Raw genomic sequence first — 22362 nt, 5'->3', positions numbered from 1 at the left:
CCCCAGACCAGCCAGGGAACCGAAGGGAACAGGTGGATATGTCTGCCAGGGCAGGGAACGCTCTTCTTAAGATGCCATTCAGGTAGGCTCTGCCGGGGTGGGGGGGTGATCTGGTAGATTGCTACAGACCACCATGGCTGGTAACCTAGGAAATGAACTCCCCAGGAAGGGGTTGAAAATGTTGAGACCCACGAATAAGGCACAAATCTCATTTTGGTCAATAATCCGTCTGTCCATCCTTGAGAGCCCCTCATTGTTACAAGTGTACAAGAGGTAAGTGCATTTCTAGTCTAACCAAATGAGAAAAATCAAGGAAGAAATGGTTTTGTCCCCTCCCCATCTTTTGGTTCTTGACCCTGGGGGGCCTGGACCCTTGGAAGCAATAGGTGAGCATAAGGAAGAAGAGAGGCCCACAGTGATATTCATGCATTTCTCTTCCTCTCCATCATGTGCACAGTGTAATGGCCCCACTTATGGGTAGAGGTGGAGGAAAACATACAACCATAGGACCATGGGGTTCAGAACAGAAAGGGATCTCAGGAGATGATCTCTAGAGGCAGCATGGCCCAGTGAAGCAAATCGCCCCTGGGTTCAAATATAAAATCTAGCCTTTATTCGCTGTGTGATGTCAGGCAAGTCACATAACCTCTCTGTTCCTTAGTTTCCTCACCCACTGCAAAGGGAGATGATAATGCTTTCCTTATGTGGTTGCTGTGAGCATTATGAAATATGCACGTTTGTAGGTATTACTACGGTCCAAGAAGGCAGTCTTAAGGTTTTGGGCCTTAGTGATTCACTTCTAACCTGCAAGTATGTGGCACTCCTCTGTCCATATAAAGAAAAGTTCTAAGGGAAGCCATAGCATTTAAGTTCCACAGACAGGTTTCCTGCATTGGAACTAGAGCCAGATTAGTCTGTGACAACTGTTCCCCCAACCAGAAGGGGGGCCCAGACTCCTCACGAGCCCCTACTTCCTTCAAGTAGACCTCATTCACTTTCCTGGCTCCCTCTCGCCTTCTTCTTGTCCTCTATTATTCATTCTCCTGTCTCTGTGTCCTCTCAGCATTTGGCTACCAGACATCAGTAGAATAATCCAAACCCACCCCATTGTCCCTTCTCCCAAACACCTGGCCAAGGACTGTCTCAGTTTGGGGCCCCAGAAGCCCATCATGGGAAACACAAGGTCTGGATGGCTCCCCAGCCTGGCCACCTCTAACGGGGAGTTAGAGCAGATGGATTCCTCTCTGTGGCTGATTATTTTCCATGGCCCTTGGCCATGTGACCCCGGACCATGATCTTGTCAGTTCTCATAAACTAAGCAGGAGTGGCTGAGTCACACACAGAGAGGAAATCTCTGGGGGAAACGGCAGGGGCTGTGGGAGGAAGGAGAGCAAGCCGGGATCCCAAAGGCCATGGGAGCCTCACCCTCCTGCCCCCCACCTCTGAGCAGCTTTGATTTTACATGGAAGTTAGGAGAAGGAGGCAATGCCCCCGGGGGGCAGGCTGGGCTGCAGGTGGGCTACCCTTTTGAATAAGATCTGGGGTCTCAGCCCAAGAGGCCAATTGTCCTCAAGACCTCCAACCCACAGAGACTGCCTGTGTGGGCCTCGCATTGAACCCCTGGTTACTGACACCCAATTCCTATTCTTAGGAGCCCTGGCACATCATAGTAAGATGAAGTAGAGAACAGCCGACAGCCACGTACACACGTGTCCCGATATCTACCACTGGCTCTGGATCTGCATGTCCTGTGGGAGGTCAAGTGAGGAATATCGATACGAGCGTTGGAAAAAGCCACCCCGGGCCCTTGACCCCATGTTGATGGTGAAGACGTTCTGGGGATGCTGTGTGGAGTGTTTACATTACGCCAAACACATAGATGAAAACCAAAAATGAGGTGCCAACAAAATGTCCACGTTCTCCAATATCCTGAAACTGGGTGTTGCCTAAACAAAACCCAGAACTTCCCTGCCTAATTTTTGTGTTTTTGTTTTTTTGGCTTTTTTGGTTTTTGTTTTTTACTCTAACTCATCTTTAGATTTCAGAGTTGTGCGTGTCTGTAGCTTTGGGTCACAAGTTACCTTAAATTCTCTGACAAGTTAATGCATTGTTCGAGAGGCTATTTCTGAGTAAAATATATACACGTAAACAATCTCCTTGACTATGTATATGTTTTAATTACATTCTGGGCATTCACTTGATGACATCCTAGGGAGAAGAGTATGCGTACATATGTGTGTCCATGAGTCTAGCACATACAGTTTTGCATACACAAAAACACGGGGCAAAGCCTGCTATTTTAAGAGTCTGAACTCTATCTTTCAACAAAGTTTAGCTGCTTTCTTTTTGCAAATGCATTTAATTTTATCTGGAAACTTTCTGACGTTAGAAATAGAACAACTGTAGTTTCTCATTATGTTTGCTGCCAGAATCCATGCTTGGTTGCTCAACTAAAGACCTTATATTGTTAATTACTACCACATGCCCGTATCCCAAGCGAAAGAAAACTTATTGATTCTGACAGCCCATTCTCTCAACACTGAATTCCAAATGAAAACTCAAATTTTGGCCAAACATAACATTTCATCAATCTTGTTCTACTGACTGGAAAACAACATCAAACAAAGGGTGCTAATGGCCCTTTATTACCGTTCCTTTCCCAAGCTTATATTTTCTGATGAAAGATCTAAGTGACCAAAGGGCTTCTTTAAACTACTTAGTAATTAGCTTTTGAACCAGGAAACAATGTGTAAAGTAAAGTGAATGGTCCCAGTGTTGATGACAGGACCTACTCTCTGTCCTCAGGGTCGGGGGACATCGGAGACCCAAAGAGCACATTAAAAGCAAAGTGTGTATTTTCATAAAGGAGAAGAAAAAAAGAAAGAGAAAAAAACCCAGGCTAAAAGGCCGTGATAAAAGATGACAGAGACAGAGGCAGGACAAAAGCCAGGGGAAGGCTGTGATCTGAAGTCATCAGCACTCCAGGGTTTGAGTGGAAGTGCCAAGGCGAAAAAGATGACCAGATCTGACCAGGTGCGGGTGAGAGACTGCTGTTCTGAGGCCCCCTCTGGGGTGCCCACCGACAAAAGCCACCAGCCACCTGGCCCACCCACACTGGACCAGGGAAACTATTTCGAGAAAAAACATTGTACCTGGAGTGAGAGTCAAGAAATATGTTCAACGTAGACTTCGGGGCAATTGACTTTATGGGCTTCTTCAGGGGCAGTGATAAGGAAATGCTGGCTGAGCTGGTGGGGTGGGAGGCCATAAACAGAGCCAGCTCCTCAGAATGCCTTCTGCTTTATGGCGACCTGTTCACACCTTAGAGGTGAAATGGACAGAGGAGCTGTTTGCCTCTTGGCAATGGAATAAATGACCAGTGGGAATCTCTGGACTTATCTGGCCTTTTGGATCCAACCAATGGCCCAGAAATCAGAACAGCTTGGTGCTCATCTCATCCAGGGCTGTTAAGATAATAGGAAGAGGAGGGCTCCATTAGAGGGAAGGTGGAGGAATGTGCTGCCGCCACGGAAGAGACGCCAGTTGGCCTCCTCTCGCTCACTGTCCTTTGTTCCTTTGAAAGGAAACTGGTGTCCTGTGGGTAGTTCAAGAAAATGATTCTTTTTTTTTTTTCCACCTCCTCATTTTCTGAACGAAGGACTGGACACCTGAGCTCAGGATGCCCTGGGATCACCAGCAGGAGACGAGGTTTCCTCCATCTAACAGGACTGTCAGGAAAGGCGCAGGCGAAGGGCAAGGGCAGTGCTATGGTTTTATTTTCTCTTAAAAAACAAAAGAGGCTAGTCAAGAGTTCACCTGAAAATGTATTAGGGGAGGGGCACTCGGTTCTGCGATCGGAGCTTCTAGGACTGGGAAGGGGCCTGAGTGATGAAAATATTCTCATCTCAATCTGGATGGTAATTACTGGGCGTGTACATAGGGACACATCCCTTGAGCTGTACATTAAAGCTGTGTGCCTCTTACTCTACGGAAGTTAAAACAAAAACGAAAACAGCCAAGCTGAGGACCCAAGAAAAAGCTTTAAAAAAAAAAAAAAGTAAAGAATGGTTGCCACCAGCCCTGCCTGGTATGCCGGTAGAGGACAGAGATGCTAGGGCCCTGCTGTTTACAGAGCAGTCAACCCTCTGGTTGATGACGAACCCACGCATTGATATGGATATTGATAAAAGGATCAGAGCCCAAAATGAAATAGTCCCCAAGAAGAAAGCATTGATGTACGGAAGCCAAAGAAAAGACTCATCAGGATAGTATGTCGTGCCCTGACAAACCATAGACAGAATCTGTCTTGCCCAGAAGGAATCTCAGCTGAGTAATGAGTCCCTCTGAGGACAAGCTTGGTGCCTCCTGGCTAAAGAGAATTGGTTTCCTGGCTGCCGCAGTGCCTTGATGGTAGGCAAGGTGACCTTGACCTTGCCGTCCCTAAGACTTCCCTGCTGGAGGACAGTCCCATGTTAATGCTGCACACAGACACACAAAACCCATAGGATGGCATCACACTAGTCTGGGGGACCAGAATGTAATCACTAAGCCAGTCGATGTAAAGAATGCGTGAGCTTGGTTTCCTGGGGAGGGATTAGGACAGAAAATAATACAGGCCCAGTTACTTAGGGACCCCTTCCAGGAAAAATGCAGGATGTGTCTTGGAAAGATGGGTGGGGAAGAAAGCCCAGGTCCGGGTAGTCGGTCCGCAGGTGACAGCTTCCTGGGGTGACTCTGACATCACACCCGACACAGAATGTGGCTCTTCCCTCACAGAAGCTTCTGGGGGGGAAGGGGGGAGGGGTGGGATTCAGGCGTCACCGCCAGAGGGGCTCTGGAAAGTCACTCAACCCCATCTCTTCTGATGCAACTGACTTACTTTCTGCCTCCATGTTTGTTAAAACTCCCGCCGAATTTATTCCGATTCAGGATGAGAGCAGCAATTTCGGGCACGTAGCGGGCAAACATTGCCTACATGCATGAAACAAAGAAACAAGAGCCAAAAAAAAAAATGGCATGCAGAGAGGATTCTACCACAGCGGAGGCAGCAAAACCTCTTGGCATACTTACTTTCTTCCACTAACCGCACTATAGGAGCCCCCGTATTTCTTGCGGTTTCCTATTAATTCTATGATTTCAGGGACGTAGCTGGCAAACATGGCCTGAGGAGAAGACAGGAGACAGAAGAGAGACTGAAAAGACAGGCCAAAGAAAGGGGTGACCTTTTCAGAAGGGGGGGGTGGGCTCTAAGATCCGAAAACACAAAAGGGTTAGAATTGCAAAGGCATATACTAACACGGGGTGGATTCTAAAAATAAAAGCACAAAAAGGGCAAACTCCTGAAAATACACAGGACAAAATGAACGTTAGCCAACCTGGACAACAACAACAACAACAACAAATCATAGTCAAGAAAAATACAAGGGAGACAGAAATAAATAAGCTGACATCTAGCTTTTCTTGCTGAAGGGAAGACAGTACAGGGGGTGCATGCTGGTGAAATCACACACACACACACACACACACACACACACAACCACAAGGCAAGACCTTCCTTTCTAGTTCAAAATCACAGGAGAATCAATGCCTTTTTGCGTGATGAAAGACAATAAACACCAAAAGAATATTAAAATAATATAAACTTTTTCCGTTTAAAAAAAATCACTAAAAAGCACAAAAGGTAAATTTAGGAAATCACATGGGAGGAAAGAAGAGCAAGGAGAAACACAAATCTGCCATGTTTTGTCCAACAAACATTGTGCTGGTGGCTGGATCAGTGGGTCTCATTACCTACAGGGACCTCCCTGGTGCTGAGGGAGCGCTTGCGTTAATGGACACACGCACATGTACATTTATATACATTTTTTAAAAGTATGTATGTCGTATGCATACAGAACACAGAGGTATATGCATCCTATAAATGTATGTGCGGTGCGCATGTGCGAAAGCTGCGTGTGAGGAAGGCTTCTATCGCTTACCGCGGACCCGGCAAAAATCTCCATTTCAAATGAGCTACTTGGAAAGACAAAATGTAGCAACCGACCACGTGTTGCCAGAAATCCCCCTTGAAAATTACATCATTACTGACCGTTACGATCTGCAAAGACCAGAAAAGCAAATAGCGAAACTTTCTGACTTAGAAAGGGGGAGGGAAGCATCCCACGGGTCGCTGCCGCGGGAAGTCAGTCCGCTGTTGACAAAACCACACTCGGCTCCGCTAAGGCTGTCTACCTGCGTGAGACCTGCAGGCTTTCCGTCCTCTGCGGGGACCCTACTCTTCAGGGCAGGCCCCAGCCACAGTGTTTGTTGGAAGTTTAGGGGAGGATCGTGAAGGGTGTGGGGGAGCTCTTGAAACCGCAAACTGTCTAGAGTATCCACAGCATCGACCGGGTCGGGTGACAGCAGCTGTCCCTGCAAAGTGTCAGCTGCCCAATGACATTACTAAGGGACAGACACTCTCACTTAATAACTGAGCATCACTTCCTTTAAGACAATTAGGTTTCCTCCTGGCGAAAAGGCTGACCCTGACAAGGGCAGGGTGCCTGGGTCTCTGGGAAACAAGTCTAACATACCAAAGAAATATGCAGAAAGGTCACCATTGCGTTTGGATTTACTTAGCCTGATTGTAACACTAAGGCAATCACTTGCTGGTAATGCAGAAACACAGGATCAAAAATACAAAGCTTTAAAGAAACGGATCATAGAAAATATTAATGACCATAAAAAAAATCAACATCGTAATAAAGAGTTTTTACCAGTCCCCCGAGGATGAAGAAGACCATGAAGAGGCGCCCAAGCGTGGTTTTTGCGTAAACGTCCCCATAGCCAACCGTGGACATGGTGACCATGAGTAAATAGACACATTCCCAGTATGTGAGAGCCTGGTTGTTTTGGAAATTTTCCCATGGGTCCCCGGAATTCTCCACCTAAAGCAAAGGGACAGGGGAGAAAAAAGATGACATTGTGTACGTAGGCTATACCAGGAACACAAAAGCGTTAGCAGGCTTAACACCAGGTGCCTGCCGCCCCAGGTGAGTTTCGCAGCGATGACTCGGAGCCTCCATGTGGGTACTGGAGAAAGTGGGGGTAGAAACGTACACATGCCTTCCTGACTGATGCGGCAGACGGGGAAAGGAACAGAGATAAATATAGTCCGGTTCTCTTCTTCATTGTTAAAGATTCGAAGCCAGCTGAGTTTGAAGGCATTGCCCCCCTCCACGTTTTACAGCATTCACCTCGAGGAAAGAGCCAAAGAGCCCTGCCCTGACCTTTCTCTGTGAGTTCCTGCTCAGTCTCAGAGGGCCTGGCTCCTGCGCTCCAAAGAAATTCGAGACTCTCTCACCGGAGCCCTCCTCTTTTCATCATTTTGACCAAGGTGAGGCTTGGTGGGCTTCCCTCACTCAGACCTTACACTCGAACCCCAAACAGCATCTCTCGGAGTCTGACTCTGCTCTCCTGGCTTTGCAGAATGTCAAGAATGGCACTACCCTGCAAAGGGCAGGAATTTCCCTGAGTGCACAAAAATCGAGCTCATGAGAACAATGTACTTTTGTGCAACCCCTCAGACCTAGGGTCCGCAAGCTTTCTCAGTAAAGGACCAGATAGTAAATATTTTCAGCTTGTGCAACGTAGAGTTTCTGATCTCTGTAGCATCAATTCCACTCTGCAGTTGGTGAATCAGCCAGAGGCAATACTTAAAGGGGAGTGGATGAATTGGGAGCCCTTTTTCCCCGGGGGTGCAGTGTGCCCGACTTTACAAAACACCTCCCCTTCCCATCGATCTGACCCACCGACAAGGCTGTGAGGCAGGCAGGAGAGGAGCTACTGCTCTCAGGGGAGAGGGAGAGATGTGGGCTGGATCGCCAGGTCTACCCGGGATCCCAGCCCTGCGGCACACGGCACGGGCAGTGCCTGTGATCCACCAGCATGGCCCATGTGGCAGCCAGTCTCCAGGCCCCCCATCCACCGAGCTTCTGGTTCTTGCTCTGCAGAAAGTTTCCAAAACCTAGCCTCTTTCACACATCACTTCTTGAGCTCGACATGCCATTTCCATGGAGGTTTCCTGGAGGAGCAGCAGCTCCGTCACAAAATGTAAGTTGAGGTCAGCTCACCTCACAGGACCACTGAAGACCATGTATGGTGATTAGGGTGCTTACCTACTAAGAGTGATTTCTGCCAAAAATTCTATCAGCATAAAAGGGGGGGTGGGGAGCCCTCAGATCTACTGACTGAATGGGAGCCCCCAGCGTCCATCCCAGGCCCCCTTCCTTCGCACGATAATTACATAAATCCCGATGATGGGAGGTAACTAAATGCACCCTCCACCCCTTAACAGAGATAGAGGCTCAGCAAGGGAAAGGCACCTTTACTCAAAGCTTCAGAGTGAGATGAGGCTCCTTCCGGTTTGTGTTTGTATGAAACACACTTCCAACAAAAGCTGTGGTCCCTAAAAGCAGGGATAAATGTCAGCCTTGAAGAGGTGAGAAGAGCTTGACCCAATAATGGAAGCCTTTCAAAGAGTCATTAATTTAAAAGAATTAACATTTTGGAGATACAAAATAACTTGACAAATAATCAGGCAAAAGAATCAAAGGTGGCTTTTTGTAAGGGGGAAGTGGAGAGAAACTGAGGGATCTGGATTTGTTGTTTATTAAGAGATGTGGGTCAAACTTCCAACCTTGTCATTAAGACCTTTTCAAGTGTTGGCTGAGGAAGCACTGCCATCTTGTGGCTTGCTGGAGTTACTGCAGACAGAGTGAAAAATCCACCAGACCAGTGAGCTGAAAAACACAGGTTAATGAAGCGAACATCATTCACCATTTGGAACTAGTTTTGGGTAAAAGGGTTGAAAACCCAGACAATTGTGCAGTTGCTTCTCCTTCTCCTACATTCTGCAGAGAGGCTGAAGTTTCTCTCCAGGGAGAAAGATTTCAAGTAATAAAATGATGCAGGGATGGACTTACTGCAGAAAAGCCAGAGCTGAAGCATCGTTAAGGATACTTACCAAATGGATGAACCCGGCTGCTGTTAGCCATGTGCTGATAAATATGGAGAGCAGATTCACCAGCTTGATGGAATTACTGTGCAAAAGAGACAACAAGCAAAATCCCCAAGTTACAAGAGAAGACCATGTTCGGGCTGCTTTCAGAGCGAGAGCAATCTTTAGAGGACAGGCACCCCACCTCTACTCCCCAGTGTTTCCTCCATCATAAGGGAAGGTCCCGGAAGACAGCATTGGTAGGTAGGGCCAGAGCCTATAGAAAAATGACATCTGGGCCACTAAAAGTGACCCCTAAACCTCCACTGGGTTTAACATTTCTTTAATTAAATTTTATTTTGAAAATTTTTATATCTACAGAAAAATGGAAAGAAGAGTATAATAAACACTTATATGCCCTTCTTCTAGATTGATCAATTAATATTTTAACAGTTTCTTTGTATTCTTTTTCTTTTCTTTTTTCTATTCTTTTTTTTTTTTGGCTGCATCATTTACATGTACATTGTAGACATCATGACACAACCCTTAAATACTTTAGCGTTTAACACCTAAGAGAGACACCGTGCGACAGAACCACACTACTGTCGTCATGCCCAAGAAAATGCACGTGAATTCAGGAATGTTATCTAAAATACACTCTTTCTTTACATCTCTCCAGTTGCCCTGAAATTGCTTAGTGATGTTTTCATTTTTTCACCCCTGCAGGAAGCAGTCAAGATTCAGGCATTGCATTTGGTTACTGTGTTGCTTTCTTTATTCCAGGGGTCAGGAAACTTTTCCTATAAAGGGACAGATGGTAAATTTTTTAGACTTTGCGGGTCCCAGTCTCTGTGGCAGCTATCCTACTTTGTTGCCATAGCATAAAAGTCAGTAAGAGAATGGATGTGTCTCTGTTCCAATAAAACTTTATTTACAAAAACAGGCAATCAGCTGGATAAGCCCTTGGACTAGAGTTTGCCAACTCCTGCTTTGCTCTCCTTTCATCTGCCCCCTGCCCTTTCTGTTTGTTCTCCAGGACATTTAATTTTCTGTGCACTCAGGTCAGCTGTCTTATGGAATGTCCCACATTCTGGATTTTTCCCATTGTTTCCCCATGAGTAGATCCTGTTTAAATGGTTCTGTTAAGAATATCTGCCTGGGTTGGCATCACATCAGGAAATCTGAACTCAGCACCAGGTCCAGTCTGTTGGTTAAGGTGGGAATGTCAAATCTTGCCACCGAAAGCAGCCCACTTCCCTTTGTAATTAATATGTCATCTATGCAGTGAGAATCTGAGACTGTATGACCATCCTGTTCTCGCACAACCTCCTGTCTAATAATGTCGGCATCTATCAGTGTTCTTTGAGTGGATCAGTTGGGACTCAGTAAAATTTAAGCACCCTGAAAGCAGAGGCCTTGTCTGTCTGGATCCCATGAGTGCAGTTAAGTCCCTGGCACATAGTAGGGCCTCTATGCATAACTCCTGAGTGAACTGGCCCCTCCCCCTGCATTCTTCCCTCTTAGCTTCGCCCTTGTTGTTAGCAGGTCACTTCCATATCCAAAGGCTCCCTGTTGACTAGAATGTTATGTCCAAACTCCTTCCATCCTTAACACCTGCTGAAGGTTCAAGCTTACCTACCACCTCTTCAACATCAGCTCTTGAAACCTCCATCACAGCCAAACTTGTGTCCTGTGACTGTTTATATCACCAAAGACAGTCCTTCCCATCTTTGGAAATACTTCCGTTTCTTTGGAGCCTGGTTCAATCCCCATGTTCTTGTCAAAGTGCCCCTCCCCCACCTGTGATACAAAGTGACTCCTCCTGGCTCTTACTTCCGGCCACTCCTTGGTAATCAATCTCGTTGTCTTAAGACATCTTTTGTAACACTGTTTTAGATTGCCGTTCGTCTCTTATGTTCCTGGCTGCATTTTGCAGAAACAAACTCTATTTTCTACCTCTTTCAGTCTCCGCATACTGGCGGAACGCCCCCCACAGGGTTCAGCCCATCATTCTTGATTGATTGTTCTCTGCCCTCTCCTACTTCTTTCTCAGGGGGAACCAATGATTTAAATCCTGAGAGTTTAAGAGCGTAGTAACAGTAATGGCTCACATGATTCTTTTATGGTGCTTACTACGTGCTCACCCTTCTAAGTGCTTCGTGTGTATTAACTCCTTTACTCTTCATGACGACTCTGTGACGTCACCCAGACCCAAACTCACACAGTAAGCAGCCGGGTTGGAATGTGAGCCAGGGCAGTTTTGCCACAGAGTCTGCCCTCTTGGTCACTACATTGTCACAGACTGGTGTCTGTCAGTCTTCCTTGATCGCTAAAGCAAAGCTGCGTCTGCCCCCGTGTTCTATGCACAGGATATGAGAAGGTCAGAGAGAGCTGCCCTGATGAGGACAGAGACTCTCTAGACACCTTGATTAACCTCTTGAACTGCCACAAGAAAGAATGGAAAGGAAAATTCTGGTAACTACATCTACCCTGGGGTCACCACATGGAGGAAGGCAGGAAGGGGCTGCCGTCCAGGGTAGGCCAGGGGCTGAAGGAGGAGCCCCTCATTGGAGGTCAGATCAGCAGTTCTAGAACAGGCACGAGGCCAGAGTCCAGCTTGCCTCTTCCTTCAATCTTCTTTTCTTTATGGAATTGAGCAGAGGAACCCATGGTCTTAGTTTTTTCTAGAGTTGGTTCTAACAGTTCAAGGGAAAAATAGCCAGATATGTTAAAATCTGTTTGATACTGATCTTTCGAAATGTGTGGAATGACTTCCTTCTGGTTCAAAAACGGAAAAACAATAAACATGTCTACTCCATCATTCTTGGTCATCTCGAGAGTTGCCAGATTATGGGTTGCCTATAGAAATCGCCAAATGTACTGAGTCCTTATTGTATGTGCTAGGCATTGTGTCGGATTCTTCATTTTCTTCAGATCTTTACCATTCTACCTTTTGATACAGGTACTATCACTGTTCCCACTAACCAAACAAGGAAACTGAGGCTTGGTGTACTTAAGCAGCTTGCCTGAGAAGACATGGTTGGCAGGTGGTGGGGTTAATATTCCAAACAGGCCTGTCTGATCCAAATCCTAGTTAACACAATAATTGGGAGAAGCAGTACAGAGCTCTGTTTCTATTTTTCTGGGGTTCATCCTACATCCCTTTCTCAAGGACAGCCCTGTCCTCAGCCTCTGACCTGGATGGGGTGTCACTCAAAGTCTCCCACCTGTCACTCTACCTGGGTGGCCTGAACCACACTGGCCGATGGTGGAATTCTCAGCTCTAAAGGGCTGTGAAGAACGGCTTATCAGAGGCATTTTTTAGGAATGGAGTGGGAAAGAAAGAATATCTCCTTCTGAGATTCGGGTGCAAAAAATGTAAGTCTGGAGCTCTAGAAGGCCATCTGCCTTGGAGAAAGCCTGCCTGAGAATGTCACCTAAAAGAGATAAAGAGAGAAGCAGAATCCTGATGAGAGACTTTGAACCCCTGGAGCCAGACATGTCCAATTCTGTCTTGAATCCCAGTCACTACCAAGGCTGGTTCAAAGTAGACTCTGTCCCTCACAATTAAAGTCATCTGCCCACAGCAGATGGGGTTAATATCCAAAATGCTCTCTGAGAATCTAACAATTGCTCAGGTCTACAAAGTAGGCCTGGGACTATCTCTACCTAAGAAAAGAGGGCGGATCCTGTAACACCACCAACTGTGCTCGGCAGTATGAGCAGTTTCCAGGCTCTGCCAGTTCTGGATGGACCCGGCATTTACAAGGGCAAGCACAGATCTGCTCAATCCTGGCCTTTGTCCCTTTTTCCTGACACTCCGTGGGTCATGCAACCACCTCTTGGTAGTTTCTGGAACTGTCACTGGAGATCACCAACTGACCAAAATCATGTTAAAAAATCTTCTATCTAAGCCTCCCCTGAGAGCAGAGAGATACATAATTCTTGCCTTTCTGTTCCCTGGAGCAGCCTGTCAGCCCCAGAGGCCTACTCGCTGGACTTCAGAGCATTCTTGCTCTCGAAGGACAACCCCCCCCCCCCAACCAGAGACTGTCAGAGTAGAAATAAAAGTATGGATATAAGACATCCACCCAACAAGCCATTAGGAGAAGCAACTCTGACAACTTCAGTTCAATGAACTTCAGCTCATTGTTGCAGCTGGAACATCACTATGTCCCGGTCCCAACTAGTTTCTCAATGGGAAGCCAAACTACAGCGAAACCTCCGGACCTCTACCTTGTGAGTCCTCCAAGGTGTGAGCTAACACTGGAGAGGGAGAGGCAGAGGAGGAACAGGTAGCTGGTATCTCAGAGAAGCATGTACATACAGTCCCCGACTCACAAGGGTTCAATTTACATTTTTTTTTGGTGTGAAAGCCATATGCCTTCAGAGACACTAGATCTTGAGTTTTGAATCTCGGTCTTTCCCTGGACTAGTGAGAGGCAGCATGATTTCTCTTGTGATCCGGGGCAGTGGCAGTGAGCTGCAGCCCCCAGTAATCCACGCGACCCCCCAGAGCAAACAACTGATACGCAACCACGGGTTTTCACTTCTGGTACAGTATTCAATAAATTACATGAGCTATTCATCCCTTTATTCTGAAATAGGCTTTGTGTTAGATGACTTTGCCCAGGTGTAGGCTAATTTAAGTGTTCTGAGCACATTTAAGGTAGGCTAGGCTAAGCTAGGATGTTGGAGAGGTCAAGTGTATCAAATGCATCTTTGACTTAGGATATTTCCAACTTACAATGGGTTCGTCCAGACCTAACCCCATTGTAAGCTGAGCAAACTGTATTGTTCATCTTCCGAAAGGATAATTAAATACCAAGTTGATTCGCTTACGCACTCCCAGATCCTTGGAACCTGAACAAAGCAGTTTCCTACCAATCACCATGTGGAACCCTCTCGAGATATTAAAACTATTGTAGCCTTTGAGTCTCTTGGTGCTTTGGATAAACAGCCTAAATATGATGATGATTAATTTCTAAACGATTGTCATAATGATATTAATAGTGCTTAAGGGAATTCTTTCTGTGTGTAGAACAGTTCATCATTGTTGCTCAAAGAGTCCATATTCAGCACTGAAATCTGATTATTTTTCTGGCATTAGCATCAGTACAGAGGGCTAGTAATAGGAATGTGCTCTCCAAACTAAACTGTACAACCAGACGATCAGCTAAAGGCCCTGTGAAAAAGATGCAAGATTAACTCTCAGTGGACTTTCTCCATACTTTGAAATTTGAACCTCACCAGGTTGCACACGGCTCCTTGGGAGGCGGGAGAGGGTAGCAGGGATAAGTCTGTGTGCTCTGCATGGCAAAAGGGCCACTGGAAGTAGGCATAGGTTTGTGACTAAGACCATGGGTCTGAGCCAAACATGAACTTCCCAGTGGTTAGAATGATTGGAACCATTCAGATTCAAGCCCCTTTCTCATGCCTTGAGGGAGGCAAGAACTGTGACCTTATCATGAGAACCTAGCTCATCTAAAGAAAATCATTTTCATGTTGTCCGTTACCATTTCTGGGTCCCCGACTCATGAGTTCTCAATAGCCATTAGAGGAATTTACATTACTAGATACAGTGAATTATCTATGGGCAGGCATAGATATCTTTCTGTTCCTGTAGATCACAGACCTTTCCAGGACCAGGTACACACTGGAAGAGAGAAAGTCTGTCTCTTTCTGAAAGTATAGCTACCAACCCAGAGCTAGGGTATGCCATCTTTGCCCTCATTGTATTTAACAAGTCATGTTTTGGTCAACACTGAAAAATGTCATCCACTTTCTACAAAAAAGGACAAATCTGTCCCTGCTCAGCTTGTCCACTACTTTCCTCCTTTGTGGCTGAGGGTACAGCGAGGTGTCAGTGGCTCCATTTGTTTTATTGTTGCCTTTGCTGGACAGATGTAAGGTATCCACCCCCGAAAAGTCAACGGGACAAGACCACATTGGGATGAACGGTCTGAACTGTAAGCAAAATCAGGTTCTGTCAGTTCTGCCCTTTCCATACCTCTCTACCCCTCTTCCTGCTCTCCACCCCAACCTGCATGGCTCAAGGCCATTTCCTGGTGCTGCTTGCCTGGACGACTGTCCTGACCGGTCTAATGGTCTCCAGTCTTAGATGTTTCAAATCCATCATACAATTGGTGGACTTGTAGATCTTTCTGGAACGTAGATCTAACCACATTCCTGTCCTGCTTAAACCCTCCAGTGATTCCTTCTCACTCTCTGAGTTAAATCCATGACATATAAGAGCCTTCGCGGTGTGGCCTCTGCCTGGACAACCCCTTGCCATCTCCATAATGAATACTCTTTTTTAATAACTTAACCTTGGAGCCATTGCCAAGGTCATATTTGTAGTACAGTGATTTAGTTCTCCAAACTAAATTATTATTATTTTTAGAGAGACAGAGAGCACAGGGTGACGAGGGGCAGAGAGAGAGAGGGAGAGAGAGAATCCCAAGCAGTCTCCACACCCAGCACAGAGCCTGACACAGGGCTCGATCTCACAACCCTGAGATCATGACCTGAGCTGAAATCAAGAGTTGGGCGCTTCACCGACTGAGCCACCCAGGCATCCCGAGCACAGTCTACTTTAATAATCAGTAAGGCCACTGCCATTTAAAACCAACTGTTGCATGATCCACATTTTCATCATCAACAAGTATACATCAAATGAGATGCGGAATGATAGACTTTAAAACCGAGCTCCTTATTTTGCTCTGAGTGTAGAATAATTATGCGTCCTCTCCCCTGTGAGTTTGCTCGCCAGTGTGCAGGGCCACTGAGGCACCGCCAAAAGCTCAATGGCATAGAGGGGACCCTGTCCCCTTCAATAGGCCATTTTCCAGACAAGGAGCATGGTAGGCCCCCCTACTGGCTGGCAGTGTAAGGAATGGTCCTGATGCTGTCCCATCACTGTGACTTATTTCTTTCATCTGTGTTTTCTCTGTCATCCTGTTCACTCTGGTTTCCTCTGCTGCCCACTTAATTCTCTCTCTCTCCCCCCACATACTTCTCTGCTCTGTTTCTTCCTGCTCTTTGCCGAGCAAGGCCGCCAAAGGACAGAAGATGAAACTGCAATTTCAAGCCATTATTTCAAATCACATTTGCAATGTCTCTATCCCTACCTAACACCACAGATCGGTGGTGGGGATTGGCCACTCGAGAAAGCCAGACAAAATCCCCCTAAAGAAGATTCCAGGGATGCACCCAACCTCCTAGAAGGTCATTGTGAACACAGCAGAGTACAGGGCAGTCACCAAAAAATCACTCTGTATCCAAAACCCTACAAAAACCAAGGCTTGCACTTCTCTGCATCAGAGCCTTCAGGATCTGGGCTCGGGGGTGCACAGAGAAGGAGAGAGAATGGGATCAGAGAGTTGGTCTAAAGCCTCTAGAGTTCTTACAAGTAAGTCAAGTTTTATTCTCTGCCTGGGATCTGGCCCTTGCCTGTCCTCTTAATGTCATCTTTATTTTCCTAGCACAAAGCGCCCAGTATCCAAGTGCACAGGACTACTCAAAGCTCCCGCCAAGGAACAATTTCTCTCACTTGTGTGCTTTTGCAACTTCTGTGATTGGAGGTCAGCACCACCCTCTCTGACCCTCACCTGCCCAAGCCCAGCCCCACATGGACGACACTTCGTTTTCTAGGAAGCTTGCCTGAGACAATACCTTTTCCTTGAAAACAGCCTTGACTCCCCCACACTCATGTCAAGCCTGGTTTCAGTCCTCTCCCCTGTGCCTCACCACCAAGCCCCCCAGACCCCCATGGACTGTGTCCCAGCACCAACCCACCACGGGTCCTGCTGGCTCTCCCTCCCCTTGCGCGCTCTGATAGCAGGATGTTACCCTGGCATCCGCCTGGCTGCTGGTACAAATGGACGCTCAATGCAGGTTTGTTGAATTAACCGAGTCATCCACATAAGCAACAGGAACTGGAACAATCCAAGTTGTGGGGTTGTGCTGAAAACACCCTCCACCATAGAAAGAGTCCGAGTGGGAATGGGGTGCTGGGGAAATGCTGTTCGGGCCTCAGGAGAGCAGACACCCAGCAGCCTGCCACCCCGTGACTCCTCCCTAAGGCCACTCTCTCCCGACTTATAGTCACCTCTTTCCCCAGCTGGCTGCTGCGGCTCTCTCCCCCGTGCACTGGGAGAATGAACCACCCTAACTGTGGAGTTATCACCAGGGCTGATAGTGCTATTTCCGGCACCTAAAGGAGAGGAAGCTTCTCCAAGGAATAGGGAAATTGGTGGATCTCTTCATAGAAGTCCAGGACAAGATATTTCATTCACTTGGCTTATCATTCTCCCAAGTCCAAGAACGATCCATATGGAATGCAAGGAAAATGAGAATAGTTTTCTTTCCACGTATTCCTTGGAATAATGGCACATTCTTAAAACACTGGTGTCATAGAACTAAAATCCCCCTAATTTATGATGTATACACAAACCAGGGAACGAGGGGTCCTATACCATGTTCGGGAGTGTGGTTAACCCCACATAACACCTTCCCCACTGGAAAAAACAAGTGTCTCTTAAATACACTCCCTGTACTTGGCCCTGGGGATGCCCTGGTTCTACCCTAAAAAATATAGTTTAGCAGGGCAATTGTGACATAGGTAAGCATGGAGGGCTGCTAGCTTATCAATACTTCTAATTTCAAGAGTAATATGAGTCCGTTGCCCAGAAGAGCCATAAAAAGGGAGAAGGAACCAAAAAAGTTTCCTGTCGCTCAGAAGAAATACGAAGAATAACAATATTCACTCTCTGTTAGTATTATTACATACTATTAAATGGCACATCAGTGAATGCTGACCCCATGAGAGTGCAGAGCGGTTGGGCCTCACTAGACAGGACTTCGATCGCAGTAGGTGCTCGTTTGCTTTCTACCTTGGCTAACAGAAAGCGAATTTATCCCACACGCACACAGAAACCGACATGGAATTAAAACAAACCAAAATAAACAAACAAAACACAGGAACCCCAGAGAGGGAGGCCAATAGCCTGTCACACGTGTTGGCTGGGACGGGTTCGGGAAGCTGTGTCCCAGCCTCAGCGACTGGGAAAATGATGCTGAATCCAAGGCCCCCAAAATGCAGGTGTATCCATTATAAATCACAGAATCCAGAAGTGTCCTGTTTTTAATCATTTATCAAACACGTCAACCTCAGAGGAAATGGAACATTAGCAGTGAGCTCCTTAAAGTGTAATTTCCTATAAGAGAAATTTATGGTCTGTACTTATTCTCCATTAGAGGACGTCTAACCTCTTTTATTAGTTTATTCATCAAGGCAGCCTGGTTTCAGGCCAGCTCTGCAAACCCGCAGGTCATCAGGAAAGGGATCTCTGGGGGATTTTTCCTCCTGGTCCGGTAGTGTTTTCCAGACCATAACACAGTTAACAGAAGTAGTCCTGGTGCATTCGGCGGGAGGTTTTTAGGTATTCCCCAAAAGGCAATTCGCAGAGCAAGCCCCAGGGACTACCTTGCCTATAAAGTGAACATCTGAAATGTACTTTGAAATGAAATGATTTTCTGTTTGCCGTATGAGGTTTGTGATTGCCTCTCAAAGAGCACTGCTTCCATGGCTTTTACATTCAGGTTCAATTTCTTATTTAGTGATGTAATAAAGGGGCGATTTAGAACCCGGGAGCAAGGACTTCCCAGTCAATGAGCTGCTCGATCCCTCATCCACTGGGCACCGATCTCTCCAGGACGCTGTGGCCCATTTCCAAGCAACCCACACAGCCCCCAAAACTGTCCCCTTCCCCCCCCGTGCACAGCTGTTTCTCTGTTTACCAGACAGTCCCCAGCCCTGCAGAAGAGAGCAACCCAAGCCTCGCTCCGGGCTTTCTCCAGATCTCTGGGTTAGATCACTCTTTCTGAGACTAACAGAACTCTCTCACCTTACGGTGATGAAAACAAAAACACCTGATATTTACAGCTTGGCAATGGGGGCCAGAACGAGGGAAAAACGTGAATAAGAACATCTTACCTTGTTTTAAGGATATTCAGAAACTGCAAAATTTCTGAAAACTGTATCAGTCTGAGAGCTCTTAAAAATCTCAAACCTGGAAAGAGAAATGAAATAGAGACACATTATTCTCACCGCGTGGTTTTAATGTTCACACTCTGCCATTTGATCTCCAGCGGCCAGGGTTGAAGGGATATGAAGTTCTTGCAGAAGATTAAACCATCCGGCACCTTGGACATAGTCCTTCATCCTGATTCTTGACTGGTTTCATCTCCCCTGGTAAACTTTCTCATTAAAGGAGGCCTGTTTTGAGCCACCGCGGAGGAAGGTCTAGTGGGGAAACCCAGTTAAATTAGGCTTCTCCTTTGCTCATCTCAGATTTAAAGCACTGTTTCTAAGTTATCTACACTTTGGAGAGGATTTTGTTTCTGAAAAAATGCTGGGAATAGGGCAGGGTAACTTTTATGCTAAAAGCAGATTACAAACAAATCAGATAACCTAATGTCTTTGATTTTTATTTATTTATTTTTTTTACACTTTATCTTCAGCTGACAAAATGAAGAGTACAGCCCACAGTGTGATCTGTTTTCTAGAAAAGTTCTATATTCTTCTCCCAGTCGGGGAAAAAAAAAAAAAAAACAGATTGGTAAGATCTTACACCCCATAACTTCAGAATCCAAAACGTATATGTTTCCACTTTTACTAAGCATCAAGATTAATGTCCTTTCTCAATTGGCAACTCTGCTGCATGGAAATCAAGAGCCAGCATTTCTAGACAGCAGAAGAGAGACGGGTACTGGGAAGGAAGATACAACCCAGGATTGGAGAAAATATAAGTTACTGTTGTGTTTTAATAGCCCGGGGTAAAATATATTTCTATTGAGATCAAATTCATGAGTCAAAAACATTCTGAGTGACTCATGGGGCTTTCATGCTTGGCCATCATGTAAGAGAACTACTTACAAAATACTGATTATCACAGCCTTGAGATAGTTTCAATATCACACCTTTGCTAAGGGGATTTTCTTTTACAGATTTTCAGAAAGCATTTTGTCAAGCGCCCCCACGTGCAAGTGTAGTGCTAAGCACAGAGTGGGCTAAATTGTGCACAGGCAGCTCTTAGCCAGGGGTGAGACTTTATTCTGGCCCCAGTCGGTGAGGCAGGAAGTGGTGGGAAGAAGCTGGGGGAGTCACCGCGATGCATCAAGGAGAGGAGACAGATGGGAAGGTTTCCACCTTTGGAAACCAGCTCCACATTGGACCCAGTTAGATTTCGCCTTCTTCAAGCATTAGGGCACAAGGAAGCACTAACACAAAGCCTGGGGGGGGGGGGGATCCCACTGCACAAGAGGGAGAAAGGAATAATAGCTCAAAAGGGAAATTTCTCATCTAAAAAGGATTTACCTCCATGAACAGACGATTTTCTCAGAAGACGTTGGCCTTCTTTGCCAAATGATATTTATATTACTTTTATTAAACCAGAAAGCGCAAAGATGAGAAGGGATGTTGATTAACTGAAGGCCCAGGAGCCGAAACACAGTCCTAACAGAACTGATGAAAGGTTCACTTAACACAGCCGAACGCTGCAGAGAACAAAACCAAGAAGTAATCCCAGAACACAGAGAACATAAGGAAAAGGGGAAAAGAAGGATGAAACCTAAGAAAATGGAAATGGAGGGGAGATCACAGAAATCCAACCTATGAATAAAACATGTTCCAAAGGGAAGTACAAACAACCTGGAGATCATAAGTAATGGTCCAGACATAACCGAAAAGAACTTTCTAGAAAGGAAGAAAGGACTCGAGATTAAGAGGCAAATGAATGACCTGCTCTTAGAAACTCAGGCCAAGAAGTATCTGCCTTTTCTTTTCTTCAAATTTTAAGTATTAACATAAAAAACAAAGTGGGGAGAGGGTCACCATGAATGCCACAAAGACTAGATGATGTGATGGTAGGTATAAATGACAATGGGCAACACTCAGAATCCTAAAATGAGAAGAATCTGGCCCAAGACTTTTATGCCCATCAAGCGCTTGTTCAGCAATAAAGACAACACAAAAAAAAGTCTTCAAAAACCCAGGATCCCAGAAAATATATTGTTTGTGCAAAATATTTTCCAAGTTCTCAAGCCTTATTAAATCAGAATGAGTAGCAGAAGCTGGGAGGCATATTTTTAATAAACTGTACTGTTGGTCCTAAGCAGCCAGCCCAGCCCGGATGGCTGGTCTCAGTCCAGCATCATCTGCACACACCGCTGGGAGATAAAGCAACACATTTAGAAACTTGAGGTAGAAGACCAGCGGCGCCGAAACCAGTCAGCACACAGAAGGGTGCTTCAGTGATGTATCAGCCGTTAACGGTTTCAGCCTGAAAATCCTGTGTGTGTGTGTGTGTGTGTGTGTTTCATTTATGGAAACAAAATAGAACACAAATGACCCAAACTTTGAACTGGATTTCTTTCTTTCTCACCGTAGGTGATACTGTTGGCATCCTCCATTATTTGTCTGCAGCTTCCCACATTTTAAAGTGACTCACAAAAATATAATGGACTAAAAGCTTCCCTTGTAAAGGAGACGTATGGAAATCAGGGTAGGAAGCACAGTGAATGCAGCAGCCGCAGGTCCTGTACTCTCGCTGGAGGTGAACCATAGCTGTAGCTCTGAGCACTTGGTCAATAAAAAAGCAGGGAGACACCAGAAGATTACAAGGAACAGGAGAGAAAAACAAGCTGGTTCTCAGGAAAACAGTTTTTCCCAGGATGGAGACAGAAAAGAACTGTGTCCTGGAGAAAGCGACCCCAGGTGATGCAGGAACATTCTCATGGACTGAACGACGGTGGGCTTTTATCTGACTGCCTTGTGCGGGTCATTTTCATGGCACTGCCTTTCATTAATACAGATGAGTAAACAAAGTTCTACGTGGGCTAAAAGAAAGCAGTCTGCATTTTATCCTTCGGTCAAGCCAAACCGTCTGGAGAAATGGTCATCTGAAGCATGTATCCTTCAGCTCCCGGACCCTGCTGGCCCGTTCTCAGCACAGCAGCCAGAATGAACCCGGTAAAAAGTGAAATAGATCAACGCCTCTTCTCTGCTCAAAATCCTCCAGTGTCCCCATTTCACACAGAGTAAAAGCCAAAGTCCTCCAAGGACCTACAGCAATGCCACCCCATTTCCTTTTGGATCTGATGGCCTCCTCCTGTTCCTGACATTATTCTCCTTCTTTCCTGGCTGCCTTCCTCCAGGACCCATCTCTGCCAGTATAGACGCGCTCCTGCCCCGGGGTCCCGCACATGCTGCTCTCCTCCCCGCATGGCCCCAGGAGGCACGCACACCTCCTGCAGATGTGTCCTTCATGCCGACATCTCAGTGAGAGCTGCCCTGGCTACCCTACTCAAACCGCAAGCCCCCT

The 22362-nt window shown here is 46.2% G+C and overlaps 1 protein-coding gene across 9 annotated transcripts in view; it reads right to left on the bottom strand.

Moving 5' to 3' along the window:
- The window catches only part of KCNMA1 (potassium calcium-activated channel subfamily M alpha 1), a 717414-nt gene that overhangs the window by 220002 nt on the left and 475050 nt on the right, over positions 1 to 22362 (bottom strand). For all 9 annotated transcript variants that reach the window (XM_057308339.1, XM_048218924.2, XM_057308341.1 and 6 more), the window contains exons 6-9: positions 18975 to 19050; positions 9005 to 9080; positions 6756 to 6926; positions 5071 to 5162 (exon numbers count right to left, since the gene is read on the bottom strand). In XM_057308339.1, the coding sequence (XP_057164322.1) occupies positions 5071 to 5162; positions 6756 to 6926; positions 9005 to 9080; positions 18975 to 19050 (415 nt within the window). The remainder of the gene's footprint in view (positions 1 to 5070; positions 5163 to 6755; positions 6927 to 9004; positions 9081 to 18974; positions 19051 to 22362) is intronic.

Source organism: Ursus arctos, unplaced genomic scaffold (assembly GCF_023065955.2).
Source record: "Ursus arctos isolate Adak ecotype North America unplaced genomic scaffold, UrsArc2.0 scaffold_7, whole genome shotgun sequence".
Taxonomy (NCBI): domain Eukaryota; kingdom Metazoa; phylum Chordata; class Mammalia; order Carnivora; family Ursidae; genus Ursus; species Ursus arctos.
This window is presented reverse-complemented; position numbering and strand designations above follow the sequence as displayed.